Source organism: Falco peregrinus, chromosome 1 (genome assembly GCF_023634155.1).
Source record: "Falco peregrinus isolate bFalPer1 chromosome 1, bFalPer1.pri, whole genome shotgun sequence".
NCBI lineage: Eukaryota > Metazoa > Chordata > Aves > Falconiformes > Falconidae > Falco > Falco peregrinus.
The window spans coordinates 38,545,855-38,566,354 of record NC_073721.1 but is presented as its reverse complement, the minus strand read 5'-3'; the positions used below and the strand labels follow the sequence as shown (position 1 = coordinate 38,566,354).

General features: G+C 41.1%; 1 protein-coding gene across 3 annotated transcripts in view; it reads left to right on the top strand.

Moving 5' to 3' along the window:
* Nucleotides 1-7,849: 7,849 nt before the first annotated feature.
* The window catches only part of VCL (vinculin), a 60,329-nt gene continuing 47,678 nt past the window's right edge, over nt 7,850-20,500 (top strand). Inside the window, exons 1-2 of one of the 3 annotated variants that reach the window (XM_027789941.2) lie at nt 8,202-8,338; nt 15,098-15,297. In XM_027789941.2, the coding sequence (XP_027645742.1) occupies nt 15,286-15,297 (12 nt within the window). In that variant the 5' untranslated portion in view covers nt 8,202-8,338; nt 15,098-15,285. Of the gene's footprint in view, nt 8,339-15,097; nt 15,298-20,500 lie in introns of all 3 variants that reach the window. The other 2 variants (XM_005229746.4, XM_005229747.4) reach the window with 2 other exon arrangements.

The following is a 20,500-nucleotide window of genomic DNA, read 5'->3' as shown; positions in this document are numbered from 1 at the left end:
CTCACAAGCCTTCTTATGGGTCTTCCTGATAAATCTGCAAACGCAACAGATTTGTATTGGCAGAATATGGATACACATTTGGATTTGGGGTAAGTGCACTATTACATACTGAAAAAAAAATAGCTGCACTTCTGTTGTTCAGACCCTAGGCAGTTAACATTCAACAATGCTTCTTTCTGCTGTCACAGTATTTATATTTCATTCCGTTATTCTGACTAAAGCATTACAGCAGTTACCTTTCTGAACAATTTCCAAGAAGCTCGTGTACTCCCAGCTATTCTGTCCCTTGCTGTGCTGGGGATGGCTTCCCAGACTACTATGGCTGCTTCTCCCATATTTGGAAGTTGGCCTGCAGTACGGAGATCCCTTGTGGGTTTCTGTTTAGATTCCAGAGTCACTGCTGCACATTACCATTTCCTTCAGCTGATGTAAATCAAATACAATATGAGTGAAAAATGCGAGCACAGGCTTGGCTAACTGCTTTGTGAGGGGAAACTGTAACGAATGCAGAAAATTTGTCTCAGGAGAAAATGTTTCACAAGTGCAGCATGCTTTGCACAGTGTGACGTTGCTGAGGCTATTGACCCTCATTTGGCAGCAGTCTGCGCGCACTTCACCGCTGTGTACCACATTTAATTGGCAATACTGACACAGTATGCAACTGCAAAGAATGACACACTCACATGGAAGATACCGTTGCTTTTTCTAAACACAGAGCCCAAAACCTAAACAAGAATTTCATTTCACCCCTGAGATTCTAGGGCATTTGCAGCAAACTTAGTAACCCTTCATTTTTGCTTCTCATCTTCCAGCAACTCCAAGATGGCAAAACCCAAATATCTGCTAGCTTCAAAAAAAGTTAATTTTTTTATTGAGTGTTATTTTTTGTCAGTGAACTGAATAAATGATATCATATGGAATGTAATACTTTAAATAAGAGTGATTTTAAAATATTTTAACAGAACTAACAGTTTAAAGCCAAGCTCCTCTAGGACAGGTTTATGAACCTCTTGTTCTTATCCTCTGAATACTCACCTGTGTAACGGGGTAAAAATCCAGCCCACTAACACTTAACCCCTAACAGGAAAGCAAGGCAAAGGACAGGGATCTTCTCTATGTGTAAGTAATTCACAATTTTGTTCTTAATACTATGAATCTAGCTATAGAAGAGACTAAGAAAAAGATGATCATGTTTTCAGTATACTTCAAAAAGATTATAAAACAAATCTTAGGGGTGCAACATGTCACAAGGACAATTTTTTCAAGCCACCAAGTGTCACATGGATCAGTGTTATTCTGGATTTTTCCCTTTGCAAGAGGGCAAAACTCTCACTACAGTCCTAATCATCTTTAAACCTGTGAGAGGCACAGTGCTGAATACACTGTTCATTCTGTGACACCACTGCCTTTTTATAAGGAACAGAGAACAAAATGTATACATTCACAGAGCAATCTTACAACGGTCCTACCAAATTCTCTGCAAGTACAAGGTCCAATTATGTGACACTAACTGTAGGTTCAGGATCTCAAGGCAGGAAGAAGGAAGTATTTTTGTATTAGGTTAATTTTCTTTCTTTACTGTAATTACTTGAAGCTCCTCTGAGATCTGAGACACTAGAAGAGTTTGAGTCAAGATGAATTAATGCATATGGCACAGACATGAAAGTCAAAAGTATGTCAATGTGACTTATTCTGTGGATTTATACCTCCACTGTACATGGAAGAAGTTTACACATATATACAGAAATTTGGTGCTATCTAGCAACTTCATTTTTAAATTATTGCCTAATGTGGCCATTTAGTTACTTGCTGATTGCAGTGAACTCCTATATCTACTAATAAGGTGCTGCAAGTCTTTAGTATGCATGCTAAATAAGATAATTATTTAAGCCATAAAGAATCTATGAAAGAGTTAAAGACCTTCATGATTATCCAGTTAAAAAGCAATTGCATAGATGCATGTATTCAAAGAGTTCATTATCACCAAATACAGTACTATTTAATTTTAGCCAGTGGCCTTTCCAGAAGTCTTGGCCAGTCTGAAGGCTTTGGCTTTGTGGTGAATTGGAATGTACACAAAACTGCAGAAACTCCTGAGCATGTTCATTCTGCAGTAGGGATATATATAATTTATACGACTCCAAAGCAGCAAAACACTTAAAATTTCAGACTAATCTTACACTTACCAATACACACATGCTTTCATACTTCAGTAAATCAAATCCACTATGAGGAACTACTAGGAAAGGAGTTGATACATACAAACATCTAATATTACAGGGTGAGGTGCTGGGAGGGGAAGCCTGCAGAGGCACTGATAAACGTATAGGCAAGAGAATGCAAGTATTGCACATGTCATCTTACAGGTTGATTCGGATACAGGGGTCCTTGAAATTGAATTGAACATAATTACATGCAAAAATACTTAATCAAGAACTGAGTATCAAGATGTGTTTTTGCAAGGCAGATAACAAATTTGAGAACTTACTGTAGGCATCTCAGCTGAGGTACATCTGTGCATTTCAGTGCAAAGTAAAACAGGGAAGCTTAAACTTATCAAAAAGAGCGATTTAAACCAACCTTCCCCTTTTTAAAGAAATGCGCAAAGAGCATACAAGAAGTCAGTTGCCACATCTCAGCTAGTAGATGCAGTACCTCTGTGAACTGCTTGATCACAAGAATCTTACTGCTCCCAAAAAGCATATTTTTCGAAAAGAATCATGGTAAGCTGAATGACAGCATCCACATAGGTTTAATATTCTTAGCCCAAACACGTTTAACATCTTCAGTTTATTTGCCTCAGTTTCCCTGTGTCCATGTGACCATAAATATTAACCAAAATCACTAGTGGTAAAATGAATGTTTAGACTGGTAAAATGGTCACCTACTATAAATAAAGCACTTAGATTGTTTATCAGATAGTCAATTATATTGACAAGGTCTGAGCCAGCATACATACACTCAGAACACAAGTATACATCTCTCATTGCCTAAAAATGCTATTTCAAAGAACACTTCCATAACAAATGTGATATTTGGTGGAATATATAGGAAGAGTTTTAAAAATTCTTTTTCCTGAAAACTACCTGTTGCTTTTTGAAAAACTAAAGTCTATCATAGGTTCATAATAATGTTGTCACAAGACTAGAAAGGCTTGAAGGACTATACAAAATCATACATGCTTTACATATACATGATAATATATTCTCATCTGGAATTATTTAGGAAAAGTAGGAAAAACTGTTTTTTTGAGCCTCATTCCTAGTTAGCAGTTTCTAGGACAAGCATTAACATATATATGCACACATATGTATTTAATATGCTCATCTTTTCTAGATGATTTATGTTCTTGAAAACATTCCTTGAATTGTTTTTACAGTTGTGATACTTCACAATAAACCACTTAGGAATGCAGTGTAGTTAATAAAATGCTTTGCGTTCAGCGCAGTTGGCACAGTAACTTAAGATGATGAAAAAATAAACTACATTTGCATTCTTGGTTTCTCAGTAGATACTACATAGCTGTGTAGAACTACTAGCAAGAAACTCCTTGACGGAGATAGTGAATTAGTAGCAGCATTCTCTGCAGATCTAAGCCCCGCTGCATTTTAACAACACAACACACCTACAGAAGGGCAGCTAGGAACCAAGCAGTGTTGTGTGATGGAACAAAGTTCATATTTGGGAGGTGGCTGACAACAGTGATTTAAATTTTCCAATCCTAATAGGCTGCTCCCATCTAGCTCTGATAGTGACTGATGATGAGTCATTACAGAAAAATCCTGAAACATTGGTTTCTTGCAGTTCCTAGAACACAGCCAGTCACTACCCAGAACTAAACAGAACCTAACCTAGTTTCATGGCAGGACTCATCTTTATAATGGCAAGGCACACTGACAGACTGTTATGGTGAAATTAAACTGTCATACCTCCTTGGTAATCTGTTCTTTCTTTCCTCTAGGTTGTCATTTATTAGGTGTGAAATGTCTTCCTTTTGTGCCAGTCAGCTATGAGTATAGTACTACCATTCCACAACAAAACCATGACAAATGTAAAATTTATGTTTAAGGCAGACATGACCACAGAAAGGGGAAAAAAAAAATATTTTTTGTTTTTTAACTTCACTCATCCATTGCTTACTCCCCAGATTACCCAAAGTCAATGCTTGATGAGAGGAAGTGCAGAATGCACGGACCTTACAGTCTATGTCCACTGATCAACAGTAGCCTCCAATCCTCCAGAAGCTAAAAAGAGACTCTAATCCCTAAATTTCAACATATGCTTAAATCTTCTTCATAGGACCAAGACAGTAATGCAATTCAGTTTATGCAACATATGAATACAGCTTTTCTGTAAACTTTCTCAGGCAGCTGATGAGGTGTTACTCAGAAAAGTCAGGAGTTGGTGCAGCCAAGGAAAATCAGTTCATTCCAGCGAAAAGTGATTAATCACGGACAAGTGCATCTGCCTAGAAAACCAAATCTTTCTCTGCTGTGGTAGCTAACACTGAAAATAACCACTGTAAAACAGGTTGGTGCTTAGAGCTAACCAGACACATACCCTTCAATGAGGTATTCATACTAGCAAAACCACCTTATAATTACAGACACCCGCAAGTTCGTGAAGCTCTTTGAAAATAGTTCTGTTCCACTGCTCCTACCACTTGGAGCTGCAATGCCATGTACCCTGACTGCAGGACACAGAACTCTCTGAAAGATACTGTTGGAAGAAGCTGCATTGCAGCTACATTGTTTGTAAGCGCAGTGTTCTCCCTTTTTCTATCAAAGCCTATTACCTCTGTATCTGTACATCTCACTTCAGTGGAAGCAGAGGATTTCTTTGCTTCATTAAAGACTTCATTACGTGTGAGAAAAGGAGAATTCATCTGATCATCTGGGACAGAGACACATTATGGCCCTAAAGTCAATGTAGATTTTCGTAAGCAGAAGAGTCTGGTGACATCAAGTTCTCTGCAGATATGGATTTTACTGGACTCAGCTGAGTTCTTATGGAACAGTAAAAGGCATGGAAAGAGCGACTTAAAAGCTAATCCTTTCATTCTAACCACTTTAACTTACTTGAGATGCTAATCACCACTGTCATGCTGATAATAGATACTGCTTCTTAACAATACTAAGATTTTGAGCCCGTGGAAAGGAGGTTCAGCATCTCTTTTTTTCCTCAGTGGAGAATCTATTGTCGCATGTGTAATACCATACTTGAAGAGGACAAAAGAATTCATACATCGCCACGCTGGGCTCAATAAATGGAAGATACTGGGATCAAATCTATTGTTACTTTCTAACCATCTGTTACGACCTGAAGAGTTAATGAAACTGTATAAACTGGAGATGCAATCTCACAGTAGTAGCTCAATTAATGTATAATTACAGACAGAATAGTGCAAAGGGCAAAGGAAACTGATTTTTTCAAAAAAGTACCTGCTGCATAGCTGTTACTCATATGACATCAATGTGACATCTGGATACTGCAAAGGAAAGAGAAAACACTGTAAATGTGGTACTAAAAAAGAAAAAATCCCCCCAAAAGCAGTGCTACATGTATTGCTGTTAGTTGCATGGAATTTTGCTGGATGTGGCTTCAAAAATTAGGTAGCCACAGCAATAGCAGGCAGAGAACTTCAGGGATGGGCCTGCATTATGGTCATGTACTACAGGCAATAAAAATTGATTTTTGCAAAATTAGGCAGAAATAACACCAATTAACCCAAACAGTGAAACAAACTTAATACCGACACAGCCCCAAATACAGACACACATATTTTGGCCCTGTAGATGAGTAAAGTTTCAGAAGGTTACCAAAGTTGTCCATCTGTTCTATATTTTATTTTGACTGTAGTAACTATACCTATTAGAGCCATCAAGATGGCCTTTATAATGATCAGATAACACTTTTTTCTTTAAAACATATGCATGCACATGCATATTTCAGCCAGAACTGAGCATCAAGAACAAGCATACAAGATCCCAAACTTAAAGCAATTAATTTTTAATCAGAGAACTTAGCTTATGTGCAAGTGCCACAGATGACTAAATACATGGTTTATTAGGTTCACATACTTTCACAAAACAGAATTTAGCAGATTATTAGTTCATAACATGGGCTAATTGCTTTCTGTAATTCCCAGCTGCTGCACATTACTATCCAGAAGGATTTTTATGCATGCTCATTATTACTGATCCATAGTATGCTAAAGAGGCACTGCTGGGAACGCGTGTACCAGAAATGGTTAACTACACGCTATTTAGCCAATAGCTAACAATGTAAAATACTCTTACAGTGCATAGTTCAAGTGACTTGCGACACTCATCACTGCTGAGAGGTCAGTACTTTAAGGATGTTTTGAATGCCAATAACATAATTTGGCTACCTGTTATCAAGCCTCTTTCCAAACAAAACTGGATTGTACAAGATGGAAATTCATCGTCTGACTTATACTATTGCAGATTCAATAAATACACACAGGTAAACACAACTCCCAGCATACTAAAAGAAAAGAGAACAACAAAATACAGAAATTCAGAGCTAAAGGCATTACAAAGATTTCTAACCCTGCACAAAATCTGTTTTTCTTAGCTCTTCAGGCCTACAACCTGTAACTACCCCTGTAGCTCCAACTATGGCAACTCCGGTACTAGAAGCCATAGACCAATCCTTGCACGGACCAGAAGCCTTACTCATGTAATTGCTCTGTCTATAGGTCCCGGTGCCTGCTGCTGGGACCAGCTGCGTTCAAAGGCTGCCCAGAAAGCATATACCGTTTGCTCCGGAACACTGAGGGGTGAAAGCCAGGCTGACAGGAACATTGATTTATAGCTGAAAATAGCAGCACCAGGACAGAACAAAAAACTATCTAAGAGCCAGGAATAATTTTCCAAATCTAATTCTGTGCTCACATTATCATGGAAGAAGCACAGACCTCAATCCCTTGCTCCTATGGTTTATTTTATTACTGTGAGTGCTCCCAATGTCACACGAGACACCGGGCAAGCGATGCCAGAGAGCAAGGGCGGCCCAGCACCCTGCATGAGCTCTCACCCTAAGTTTTATTAAGCCCGGCTACGACATTTCCAGGCCTCAGGGCTGTGCTCCTGCCTCTACCAAGGCGGGAAGCGGGCCACTGGCGGCGGTAGGCCGCCCTGTACCGAGCGGCGGGGCCCTGGCCCCTCACCCCTGCTACACCGGGGTCTACAGGGGTAGAAACCTATAGAAACCGCCAGCCGCCACTCACTCTCCCCTTGCTCGGCGCTGCCGGGCCGCCTGGCAACCCCGCCGCCGGGGCGCTGCCCTCTCCCCTCAGGAGGGGCGGGAAGCGGCTTCTCCTCAGCGGGGGCGGAAGCGGCTGGGACCGCGCCCGGGGCGTGCCGGCCCGGTTGTGGGCGCCCTGTGGACAGGGCGGCGGGGAAGAGGAGGCGGGTGACGGGCGGCGGGCAAGGGGCAGCCTCTTTCCTCAGCCACCCCCTCCCCGGACACAGCTGCCACACGCACCCGCCGGGGCAGCTCGCCTCAGCCCAGCGGACGGCGGCGGCGGGGGCGGCGCGCAGGGATCCCGCCACCCTCGTACCCAGCTTTCATCGTCTCCTTATATGGACACCAGAATGTCTGATGTCACCTCAACGCTGGGAAACCAGCCGCCCGCGCAACCAAGCTTAGTTGGGAAGGCGGGAGGATGGTGCGGGAAAGACTGGGGGGGTGGGGGGCGGAGGGAGGTGCTGGAATGCTGACGGACGCGGCGTTGCGCCACTAGGAGCGGCGGTGGCGGCTCGGCCATTGGGTGAGGGCGGCCGAGGGGGCGGGGAGCTGTGGGAGGGGTAGGTTGTGGTGGTTGAAAAGCCGCCGCCGGGCGGAGGAGCGGTGCCAGTGTGGGGTGGGCACTACCAGGGGGAGGCAGGAGGGCAGCGAGTTCGAGTCCCGCCTCCGCCAGCCTGAAGCGGGAGTCGCTGCTCCGGGCTGCTGCGATCTGCTGAGGGACGAGGGGAAGGCCCGCGGGGGTGGCTGTGTTCTTCTTTTTTTTAAAGTTATTTTATTATTTTTTTTAATCTCTTTCGCGGAGGCCGCTGTTTTCTCTGCGGGGCGTCAGCCCGCAGGGACAGAGTTTGCCAGGAGTTTGTGCTGACTTCGGGCCCCGGCCCCCCGCCCCGCCGCCGCCATGCCCGTCTTCCACACACGCACCATCGAGAGCATCCTGGAGCCGGTGGCCCAGCAGATCTCCCACCTGGTCATTATGCATGAGGAGGGAGAGGTGGACGGCAAGGCCATTCCGGACCTCACCGCCCCCGTGTCGGCCGTGCAGGCCGCTGTCAGCAACCTGGTGCGGGTGAGTAGCGGCGGCCGGCCCGCCTCCTCCCGCTTTGCCTCACGGCAGCAACTTCGGCCGCCGCGGCCAACTTCGTGGTCCGGCGGCGCCGGCCTGGCGCCTACAGGTGTGGCTCCGCCACCTCACGGCCGGCCGCGAAGGGGTTAACCCGGGGAGGCTTTCTGGACCTCTGCGGCTCCTGTCTGGAAGCCGCCGCCGGTTGTTCCCGCCCCGGCCGGCGAGGGAGCTCGGCGGGGCAGCGGGCTCCCACCGCCCTCCCGTCGGGGGAAGTCCGCCTGGCGCCCACCTGAGGAGCGGCGGCAGGGCGGGGGGCGCCGCTGCGGTTCGTACTGTCCTGAGGCGCCGCGCAGATGTCTCTGACAACGCTCGGGGCTCTTCTGCTGTCTTGGAAACACCTATTTTAAGTGTATGCGCTATAAAAGGCAAAATACTTGCTGTGATACTCTTCTTAAAAAAAAAAAAAAGAACAACTCCAAACCTCCCAGGCATTTGACTGGGATTTTTATCTTGTGAAGGCAGGCAGCTGGCGGCCGGCGCGGGAGGCGAGGCGGGACAGCCCTGCCGTTTGCAGGCAGGCGCTGGAGTTATAATTTTCTCCGTTTGTTCCATAGCTCCGGGTGTCGGTTAACGGTTAGCTTGTGGGGAGCTAAAGGTGACCGAAAATCGAATCGGCTTGAGTCTCTCCACTTCTTGAAAGCAGCTGTCCGTAGAGTGTGTCTTGTAAGGCTGGAGTATTGGCAGTACGGGCTTTCCAGTTTCAGGTGCAAATGGCTAATAAATTGGAAATGTTTTAGTTGTGTTATACTTTTGTACTGCCTCAAAAGAATAGCAAACTGTTGCAAGGCAGAAATGTCTTCTTTCACTGCAGCATTGCATACTCTTCGAATTCATGAAGAATTACCTGGTAATACTGAACTTGTACTTCTGTTAAGTTCATTTAGTGCTACTTGGAACTAATTTCTGAACATCAGATGTTACTTTCTCACTCTGAATCACGTAAAATTCTTAGTCATTCGTGGCAAGCAATAACCCTTGCCAGCGAAATTTACCTTAATGAATTGGCTACATATAGTTAAAATACTGCGTCAATGGTAACTGATGTATTAGTGCACATTTGAAATAATGAGGCTTGTGGGTATAAGAAGCTGTCAGGATGACTAACGCACGTGATGTATTTATCAGCTTTTGGCCTGTGGAACTTGCTATTGCTAGAATAACATGACACTTCAAGGTTTCACAGTTTACTAGAGTGTAACAACTCTTGGTCCCCATGAATTTTACAGGATGTACCATCTGGAATGTGTGCTTTCTACTGACTTTCACTGAAACTCTGGTTTGGGTGAAAAACCAGTCAGTCTGCAGCAATGAACTGAGGTAATAGGTGTGTTGGCTGTAAGGGTGTGAAGCCTGAGTGTATGGAATACTTTTCCTTGAAAGGAAAACTTTAAAATAACCTTTTGCCTCTCTGGCCTCTCTGATGTTAGCCTGTATCACTGGATTGTGTGGCTATTCCACCCTGAAACCTGATCTGATAAAGTAGCATTTATTAGAGAAATGTAGAAACAGAATTAATTTCTTTGTACAGCTTGCTAATGCCAGCTCTTATTTCACTTTGGACTGTTTCGGAAGCCTCTGCTAGCTAGGTAGAAGGAAAGGCTGTTGAATCATTTTTCTGTGTTAATTCACAAAGAACAGATAGAAGTGGTGTAATCTGAGATGGTACTTAGGGGGAAGATTCCCTGATCTGGTAGAATGCAGCTTTGACTGCATTAGGAAAAATAAACTAAAGTTCTGTTTACTGTCTGGAGCAGTGTTTTCAGGGTGTCATTCTGAAGCGTAAAGGTGATTTGTGAAACTGCAGTGTCACAGGAGCAGGAGTATTTGTGCAGATGGGTTATCTAATTGCAAGCCTTCTGGTGGCTTCACAGGTGACAGCAAGGATGGATTTGCCAGTACCACCAAGATGGTGATGTAGCTGCTAGCTCTTTCTGTTGCTTGCTGTCTGCTCAGGGCTCTTGGCATAGCATGACTGTCACAAAGTAAGTGACAGTAAGTACTGACCAGCAGAGAAGTTTTTAAGATATAACTTGACACACACAGCAGCACCATTCTCTGGCTCCCCAGCCTATAGTAAGGACTCCACAGTTTGGGAGGTGGAATATTTGATTCATAAAACTATTCCATCTGTAAGTAACTGATGGTAGCAGCTGTTCAAAGTGCTGAGACCCATTCCTGTGCAAGGCCTAGGAGATGGGTTGTGTGGAGAAATGGGGTAGGAAATGAGAAACCATACTGACATCTTTCTATATCTCAGTTACTAACCACAACTAGCAGGTCAGGGAAATCATCGGTAAGGATTCTCTTAGCTTATAGATAGCCTGTCTGGTAGTCATGGTTTATCAGATGTTTCCTTGAAGTAGAGCACTTTCACTCAAAGTAAAAAAATGTGGTCTAGAGTAAGATTAAGATTAACTGGGATCACACTTGATGAGAACAACACCCTGTAGCACTAGGTCAGTCATTCGTGTCAGAGGCTTCTGTTGCTTTCTAAAGTTAAGTCTCTTAAAACTACCATCACCTGAAGCCTACTCCACCTAGGGACAACTAAAACAACACAGGTTACTCTCAAAACAGGTGAAACTCCATGCTAGTATGTAGGCAGTGACATAAAATGTAAAACAAACCAACGAAAAACCCCACAAAAACACCCCCAAAACTTTTGAAGGGTTGCATTTGGTGTAGCTGTAGTCAGCTGCCCTATCTCATCCTAGTGGATGAAGTAGTAATCACCTGAAGCAATCTGCATGTTCTGGGTGCATATCCATGAGCTTCTGTCAAGTGAGAGGTTGCCTGGGGTTGCAGGGCCATGCAGAAAGAGCTGTGTGTTTTCCCTGATCAGGCTGTGAATTGCTGACCAACACCTGCAAACAATCAGCTTGGAAATCATCTATAACAATGAATTTGTGAAAAATACAGCCTTCCTTGAAATCCCTGTGATGATTGCAGCAGCAGAAGTCAAATACATGGCTAAACACTTAGAATGAGGAGAAATGGTCAGACTTGTGGGGAGTGGGCAGTAAAACAGCATCTTCATCCCTCAGTTTTCTTCTGGCATAGCTGACTTGCCTGTATCTCATGGTACACAAGAGGAGTGAGCTGTTGAGGGCAGCTGAGTCTTTTTCTTGTATTGAGAGAAAAATTAGCTTGCAGTATTTATGTATCTTGGAATGGGATGGAGAAAGAATTTTCTGCATAGCACAAAAGATGGCTCTCAAGGGATCATAGCAATGTTCTGAATTTTTTCTTGATGTTTGAATCTTGTCATGGGATGTGTATAGGTCAGTGCCTCCCCATCTCCAGGTCATTGTACTGGAGTTTCTTTAAGCTGAAAGAAATGGGTTGTTACAGCAGTTCATCTGAACTCTACAGAAATCAAACTTAGTGACAAGTGAATGGGAGTACTAGACAAGCCCTGATGATCTCATGAGAGAGTAGGTCTTTTTGTTATAGGTGTCTAGGTCTTTTCTGTATGTACTAGAAACTTGTGGTTAGAGTTAGGAGAAACTGTTTTTAAATAATAAACTTCCTTCTTTCTTGAAATAGAACATTCTGCTTCAGTGGACCTACAATTTATTTAGGGATAATTTAGGATATTGTGTGAACTGTGACCATATGCTCTGAGAAAGGGGATAAAAACCCATTAGGGTGTCTGTGTGGGAGGGACAGGAAAAAGATAGATTAATTATTAATTGGACAGAAAGCAACTTTGTAACAACAAAAGACCATCACAAACTTCTTTCTTGCGTTTATCTGTTAAGAATCATCTTTACACAAGTGATACATTAGCTTCTGAATTGAATGGAGTAATCCTTGTTTTGTTGTTAGGCTCGGATGCGTAATTTATACTAGTCTCCTCCATGAGCTTTAAAAGGAATATTTCATTCTTTGTTTCTTTAAATGTGCATCAAGATGGTGAATGCCTCCACAGGCAGCTTGCTTTTTGGGCATAAAAACTGAGGATACCCTTGTGGAATGGATAACCTTAAAGTGGCATTTGGACTAAGAAGTCCCATATGCCAGCAATATGGTGTATACCATTCCTGCTCTGGAAAACTTGACCTATGCTTTCTGCTGCATGAGTGAATTACACTAGCGAGGGAGGAGTTGTTAAACCCATATTAAGGTTCAATGTTTAGCGATTTAGTCTTGTTCCTGACTTTAACTTAAGAGTGTCTTGTAGTTTTGCTTTGTGGTTTGGAACAAGATGACACCCCCCACCCCCCCCCGCCCCAGTGGTATTGAATTGTGGACATGAAATTCCTTTTATAGAGTTTAATAAAACAATGAACCAAATACATGTTTCAGTATGTTCTAGGTTTAGAAATGTGTAGCTTCAGAACATAAGTGGGGTAATTTTCAGGTGTCTTCCCCTTCCTAATAGAGTTGAAATTTGGATTGATGAAGCAAATCTTTGAGAGGATGTATCTGTAGTTAAGCAGTGATTTTAAAGATGCAATTGCAAGCATGTGGTGTTAATGTTAAGTTACTGGAAGTGGTGGCTGAAATCATTAACTAGTTGTTGCAAATGGTAGGGTCTGTCTCTTGTTCCAAATCTGCTAGAAATCTTAAATAAAAACCAAATGACGCTTTTTTGCCATTTTCCAAAGGCAAGAATAGGCCAGTCCTAGTCAGTCCTTGCCTTGAGTGTTGCTTAATTTTGGTAGTGGCTTCACATTTAACTAAGACAAACTTGTTATCCCCACTTCTCTGTTGTACAGCTTGTATGTGTTGTTCCTAAGCTCTTGTTTCTGACTGCATTTTTTTCTATTAAATCTTATTAGCTTTGTATTTCTTCACCTCAAATATGAAGACTAAGTATCAGTCTTCTGCTGACATTTCTCACTTTGAAAAGCAAGTCAGATTGGCACACTAGACCTTTAAGAAACATTGCAATGTAATGTTTTCTTTTCAACAAAAATTCTGTTCTACCACTTGCTCAGTCAAATGCTGAGAAGCAATTAGTCTTATATAGAACTTGCTGCTGTGGCCACAGTTCTCAATTTCTGCAAAATGGTAACCTTCCTGGAATTAATCTTTAAACACAGTGATAGGAGTTCTTGCTGAGGAGCATTGTTGTTACCTAATTTGAAGAGTGAAGTATCTTTTTTAACTACTTAAATGTTATAAGTGCATCAACTATATTGTCATGTTAAATTATATAATTTTGTGATTTTTATGACAACAGGCAAGAGAGAATTAACCCTAAATCAAGCCCTGTAGTTGGAGTTTAAAACAAGAACTTGTGTTGATGCGTGGCAATACACCACAGATTAGCAGCTATTGCAAGTACCTGCACTTCAGAAGATAGTTTCTGGATACAGGCTGACTTGCTGCATGGAATGATGAATTAAAGGCTGGATCTTTTCATTCACAAATATTTCATCAATAGATATCTATTTAAAACATGAGCCTAGCATGCTAGCAGCTCAAAACTGATGTGGTGGGGAAACTCCATGTACATAATATTTGGAAGTAGGTCTAGTTTGTCCCTGTATTAATTTCAGGCTCTAGTGCATCTGTAAGAATATGAAAAACTGGATAGAGAATCAGTGGAGAGAGCAAACCTCGCCTTTGTTTATTTTACCTAGTAATTCAAGTCTACTGAGGTATGACTTGTACTTGCCCATATCCTGAGACTAGAACCAAAGTTTTCTGGGAGAATATAAGGAACAACTCACTTTGGAACAAATCTCTTACTCTGAAGTAAATAATATTCTGATACTTCAGAATAATTATTTACATTGTTATCCATTGAATAGTATGAATAATACTGACTGATGAAAGGGGAAAGAAGGAGGAAAAAAAAAAACACCCTCAACTGCTGAAGGCTTTCCATGATGACTGAAACTGTCAATTCATATTGACTCTTAGTTGATGATGATCTCTTTCTCACTGAGAGAGCACATGTTGGAACAGTTTCTCAGTACCCTGACTTCATGGGTAGGGTAGGAAACTGGTGATTCATGTCAGGGTTATCCAGTAAAGAGCAGGAAAAAAGAAACAAGTCATTCCTGTAGCAAACTTCTGTGTCTTGTTGCTGTTGGCTTAGAATTCCTATGAAGAGACCTATTGTAAGAAAACTGCATTGCATTTTCCATGAATGGTTACACCCACAGAACAGAGAATGTAAGCTGATCTTTCTCAGAGGATCAGTTTTCTTTGTGCCAAACTTTCAGTGTGTCTTGGGGACCTGGATTTGCCGAAGGCAGTTTTTCTCAGTTAAGACTGAGGTAAAGAAGGTACCGAGTGTCAGCCTTTTCTGTGTTGTGACCACCCCCACACCTATTCAGCAGTGTGAATGAAAAGTGAAAAAAGGACATTTTACCTAGTCATGATTTTGCTACTGCTGTACTTCCATAAGCATTTTTCATTGTCCTTCATGTCCCTCACCAGATTTAATTCTGTCTAGACTTTGAAATGGACTCCATTGCTGCATGCTCAGACAGTGTCTCTGTATTCCTCCTGAGTCACCTGCATCATCCATGCAGGCCTCCTGCCACCTTTGCTTAGCTAACCACTTATCAGGGCGAACCATCCCTGAGCTTGGAGGAGGTGATCCTTCAAAATCACCCAGCTGTCCAGAACCTGTCTTATTTCTAAGACTGTATCCCTTGGAATCTCTCTCTCCAAGTAGATCCCTGAAGAGGCTGAAGTCTGTCTACAGCTCAGGGTCTGATTAGTCTTGTTTCTTCCTTTCAGGATTCTGAATTCCACTGTCTCACGGTCACTGAAGCTAAGGTTGCACCTGACCTTTGCATTCCTGACAAGTTCATCCTTGTTTCTAACAGCAGAGTGCCTTCTATCTTTGGCTCCTCAATTTTTATCTATTTGCTGATGAAAGATGATATTTAGGGCTTACAGTATGTGATAGAAGTACAGTATTTCTCATGGCAGTGAAGGTAAGCAGTTTTCATATTAAACTGATTTTCTGTCATGGCCTAAGAAAGTTTGACTTGGGCAACTATCATGCTTAATCCTTGTCCTCAGGTACATGTCGTGCATAAATGAAATGATGAAAAACAGAACTGAGGAAAAAGTACTGATTTGGCTAGTTGAGAAGCTTTATGCTCAGATATGTTTGGGTATGCTGCAACTGTTCTGGTCTCGTTGCTCTACAAATTAAAGTTGTAACACTTTTCAGTCACTTGAGTAGATACAGTAAATATTGTATGGTAATTCCAAAATTGTCTGAATTCCTTAACTGTTGTAAAAGGTAAAGACTACTTCAAGGTGGTCTGAGTTCAGGCTAGCAGTAGGCAAAGACCAAAAGCCTTGTTCTGTAATGAATGTAAATATAACCTGATTTGCAGTTCATAAGGATATTCAGAAGTACTTGGTATTCTTGTGGTGGTGTTTATCCAGCAATGCATCTTTTTTAAAAGGTGATAGAAAAGATGGCATTTTGTCTTTTCTTTTTAATGGGCACACACTGATGGCAGTACCAGACTGTTCTTTTCAATGTTTATTTTGTTTGTGGGAATAGTGATGTACAATGGTATTAAACCTGAACTGCATTTTAGTAGCCAAGTCTTTACATGAATTAGACAACCCTGTCCCTCCTTAAATGCTGAAGAGTGCACAAGGAAATAACTATAAAAATTAATTTCTTAAATGGGTGTAGTCACAGAAGTGCCAGAGTAGCAGTATGAGAAGTGGTGGTTGTTTTTGTAACCCCTGAATTGATGAGGAGCACTCTGGACTGTACTGGATAAGTCGCAAATGTCACCTTACTAAGCCAGCTGCCAGTAAGCCAGGCAAACAGAAATGACTGTTCTCTTCCATCTTTAGTTCTTTTAAATTCTCAACAAATACGTGCTATGTAATGTGGGGAGCAGGTGCATCAAAATGGGAAGCTTATTAAAGGCTGAGCCAGGAAAGTCCATATCAATTTCCTTGCCCATTCTAATCTCCCAGCTGTTTTCTGGCTATCAGCTCTTCAGTTGCAGAAAAGTCTGAAGACTGCCCTTGTCAAGCAGGGAAGCTATTAAAAGCTGTCATCTGGAACTTGAATTATTCCAGCTGAGTTGCTTCCTCTGCTGTCTTGAAACATTTTCCTGAGTTTAGAAGAGACTGTATATTGCAACTGTTTTTGAGGGGGGAGGCATTAATAAAACTTTCTTTTATGCAGGCCTTGTTTTGTTTGGCTGCACAGATCCTTCCATGGAAGGAACAGAAACAGACTTCAGCCAGAATAATAGTCAGTACTTGTGAGAGCCAGTAACTTGTAAGTTGCAAAAGTTTTTGGATTAATTTGGCTCCTGATGACCACAAACTTGGTTATTTCTTGAACAAATGGACTTCTCATGAGTAAAGTGTCTGTCTGTGCATAGGCAATGAATGGTTAAACCGTTAATCTCAAAATGGGATATAGTAGTACATAATTGAATAAAGTGATTAGTGCTAAGGTTTAGTAGTGTACAAGCTGGCATGCTCAATCTTCCTATTTAAACTCTACAAAAACCTTGTCAGTTGCTAATGTACATCAACATAGTCATCTCAGCTTGCTTAGGAGAGGTTTTTGTTACCAAAGTGTGTGATGTACTGAATATTTATATTGAGTTATCACTTTAAAAAAATACATGCTGCTTCAAGCATACAGTTAGAAGTTATTGGGAAGGTTACTTGCTTTGTCTTTTGGCTTTTTAAAAAAAATCTTAGTTTTTTTGTAACTTTGCTCAAGATATCTGATGTTTCCCATTTCAGCCTCTGAATGTATATACAGATGTCTAGATATCCTAAATATCCTTCAACTGATTGAAAGAAGACCCACTCTCAAATATAAAAACACTTACCTAAAAACCTGTAAGAGTTATGCAATAATTTAGGTAAGTAAACAGGTTGGTAAACTGACTGGTGTAGAGGACTACACTAAAAGTCACTTTGACAAGACTAGCTGTCTTTGCAGCTTTTACATCATAATAGTTGTGCTGAGTAACAGAGTTGGACAAATGGAGTTTCTCTCGAACTCTGGAGCAGTAATGAAAAGGTCACTTATTTAGCTTGCCCTGACACAATGACAAAAAAACCCCTGGATTGTGAAGGGCTTAGTAGTTGCCAAACCACGGACTTAACTGTAGCAACTAAAGAAGTGATGCCTGATTCTTTGCAACACTTAGAAAAAGTTCCTATTTTCTCAAAAAAATCAAGGGGTGGGGAGTGGGAACCTCAGTAAGTTTTAGGTAGGTTTCAGCCTGACTTTCTCTGAGGAGGGGGAAAAATGTAATAGCTTGGCATTTCTTTTATTTCTCTTGTTATTGCTGGAGAAAACCTGCATTCCTTCGCCCTCTGAGACTCCACTGACACTTGGGCTGTCAGCCCAGCCAAGCCCACCCCACCTCCCCATGCAGCAAGAAAGAGTGTATTTTTCTGTTGATCTTCCCCCCACACCCCCCTTTCCCAGCTTGGTATCAGTGATTATCATACTTCAAAGCTATAGAATATAAAGTGTTTTATCCCTCAACTGCAGGCTAATTTCTGGCATAAGTTGTGCTGGCAATTTGGGGTGTGTGTGTGCAGGTGGAATGTCTAACCGTTCTCCAGTTATTCAGGACAGTGAAATGCTGAAGAGACTTTGCAACCCTGAAGCAGTGACTGTTACAAAGAGTTGTTTCTTAGCCTTTGTTGTGTCAGACTTCGACTTACTTGTCTGGCACTTTTTTTTTTCTTGCAAAAAGCAAACTTGCCTGCCTGTGGCTTACTAGTTTGAAAAATGTTGGTGATTCAGATAACTAACCTTGGTACTGTGTGACAACGAAGGAAGTAAGCTGTGGAGGGGTTTGTAAGCTTAATGAATCTAGCTTCTGCTTTCACAGTTCAGAGTAATTCCTTTCTTCAGACAGGTTTTCCAGTTTGCTTGTTAGCTGGCCCAAAAACATGTATTTTCTGTTAAACATACTATAATGGCTGCTCTGAGGACTGGTTCTCTTCTATTCCATTGCTTTTAAATGTGGAGCAACTTGCTGAAGTAGGACAAAATGTTGGGAACAATTGTTGCTGACTGTTACATAGGAGATAATTTTAGTCAGATTTGCAGCTGCTGTTTCTCTTTTCAATCACGTTCTCATAGCAGGTAAAGGACCTGCATCTCTAAATGTGTTTACCTTACAAAGATTTAAAGGATTTTTCATTAATTCCTGTTAAACTTCTAAAACTATTTTAACAGTTAGACATGGTACCTATAACTTCTCAAAGTGGTAGTAATGATACTATCAAGTGTTGGTGGCACTTAAATATCCTTTTTCTAATGTGGAGTTGATTTGTCAACCTTTCAATGTGACACAGCAATGGTTTGTTCTTACGTCAACTGGATTATATGTATTTGTACAGTGGCTGGCATAATGGAACTCTAAAATGCTAACAAAATACAGTGGAAATAACTGCTTCTGTTCTGAAGAAGTTGAACTTTCTGATATCTTTTCATGATTTAGTGTAAAACTTATAAAGATTAATTTTGAATACAAGTTTATAGAGGCTTTATTTCCCTATAACTTCAAATTAACAGTGGTTAGGATTATACCTTTTGTGTGCACAAGGTGAAGCCAGGCTTTGGCCAGCTTTGCCAATCATGGGAACTTCATGAAATAAGCAGTTGTAACCTAGATATTTGTATGCACTGGATTGTAACCTTTGTTTGCTTAATTACCTAATTTCCCCCCTTTGCTTTTAATTGAACGTAGTAGTAGCTTCATGTTACAGAGGTACACTGACAAAAGTCTGTGCAACCCCTCAAGCATGTTCAGATGCTACTGTCTACAGCAATAGGGTTAACCAACTCCATGGTACAAAGACATGTCCTGCAGATTTTGGTATTATATAAACTAAGCTTTCCAGTAGGAACAAGAGTAAGAGTAATGTTTTTATAATGCTCTGATTGGGTGAACATGGAAATATAGTTTAATGTATATTGTTAGTCAAAAGCACTGTTTTAGAAGTAGGCTGGCACCAGCACTGTTTTGAGTGGAAGTAGGTTTTAATGACTGAATGTAGACTGTAAAAGAGTAAAAAAGACTGGCTAAGAGTAGGTTCTATTCTAGATGGCATGGGAGATAATTTTTTCTGAGTGAGAAATTAGGTCTGTAGAATTAATCAAATGATTAAAAATTCCTAAAGGAATCACTGACAAGTAGGAATTGGATTACTCTTTATTGGTTATGTCATCCTTTAGTAGGAGATGCTGACTACATTGGTAACATCTGCTGCTATGCTATGGTTTATTAACTTTTACCAGAAAAACATTTAATCTCTTCAAAGAATACTTTTCTTTTTCAGGAAAATTATATATATAATTAAAGCTTTTTTGATGTGTCAAGTAGTTTGTTACCTTACCAAATAGTAAGCTTGAGTTTTATGCAGCTGTTAAAATTAGTTTTTAATAAGTCTTCATTTAACTTGCTGAGTGGCTGCTTTATAATATTTGCAAATTCTTTGTGATGATTCCCCACATAAGTGGGCCATCTTTACATGCTGAATTCCTTGCAGAGCTGGTATAAGTGGTAGTGAGCACTGAAGGCCAAATCAATCTGAAAATAATCACATAATCTCAAGTTTCTGACACACTTAAGCTTTTAATGGTGCTATAAATGAGCATGTCCCTTGGAAAGCAGCCCACTATTTCTGGTTCTTACTCTAATATAAGTAGATATTGTAGCTAATTAAAATGTTGCATTTAACATGTGAGCAGTGATTTACACCACTAACTCATTGTACATTTGAATTAACTGTTAGTCAAGTAAAATGCACAGTTCCTCTTTCAGAAGACTCTCACAATGCTACAGAAGGTAGGTGATAACCATACAATACCGTGTTAGTATGTATTTTGCTGGTGAAGAAACACTTACCGTGGCAGGCCTTATGCCAAAAGAGGAATGCTGTGAGTTTCTGTTGCTTCATCTATTAGTGAGCACACAAAGATATTTTTTAATACAATATTAAACTCAGTGAAAAATTTTACTTTATTGGTAAAGGTAATTATAGATGAGTGTGTTTTGTCTAAGGGAAACAGCAGGATTGAACAAAATCAATAAGGGACAGAACTTTGTCTAGTTCCTGCATTTGCAGATGGACTTAGTAAATAGATAAAGGTAGCCTATCTTACATATTCCT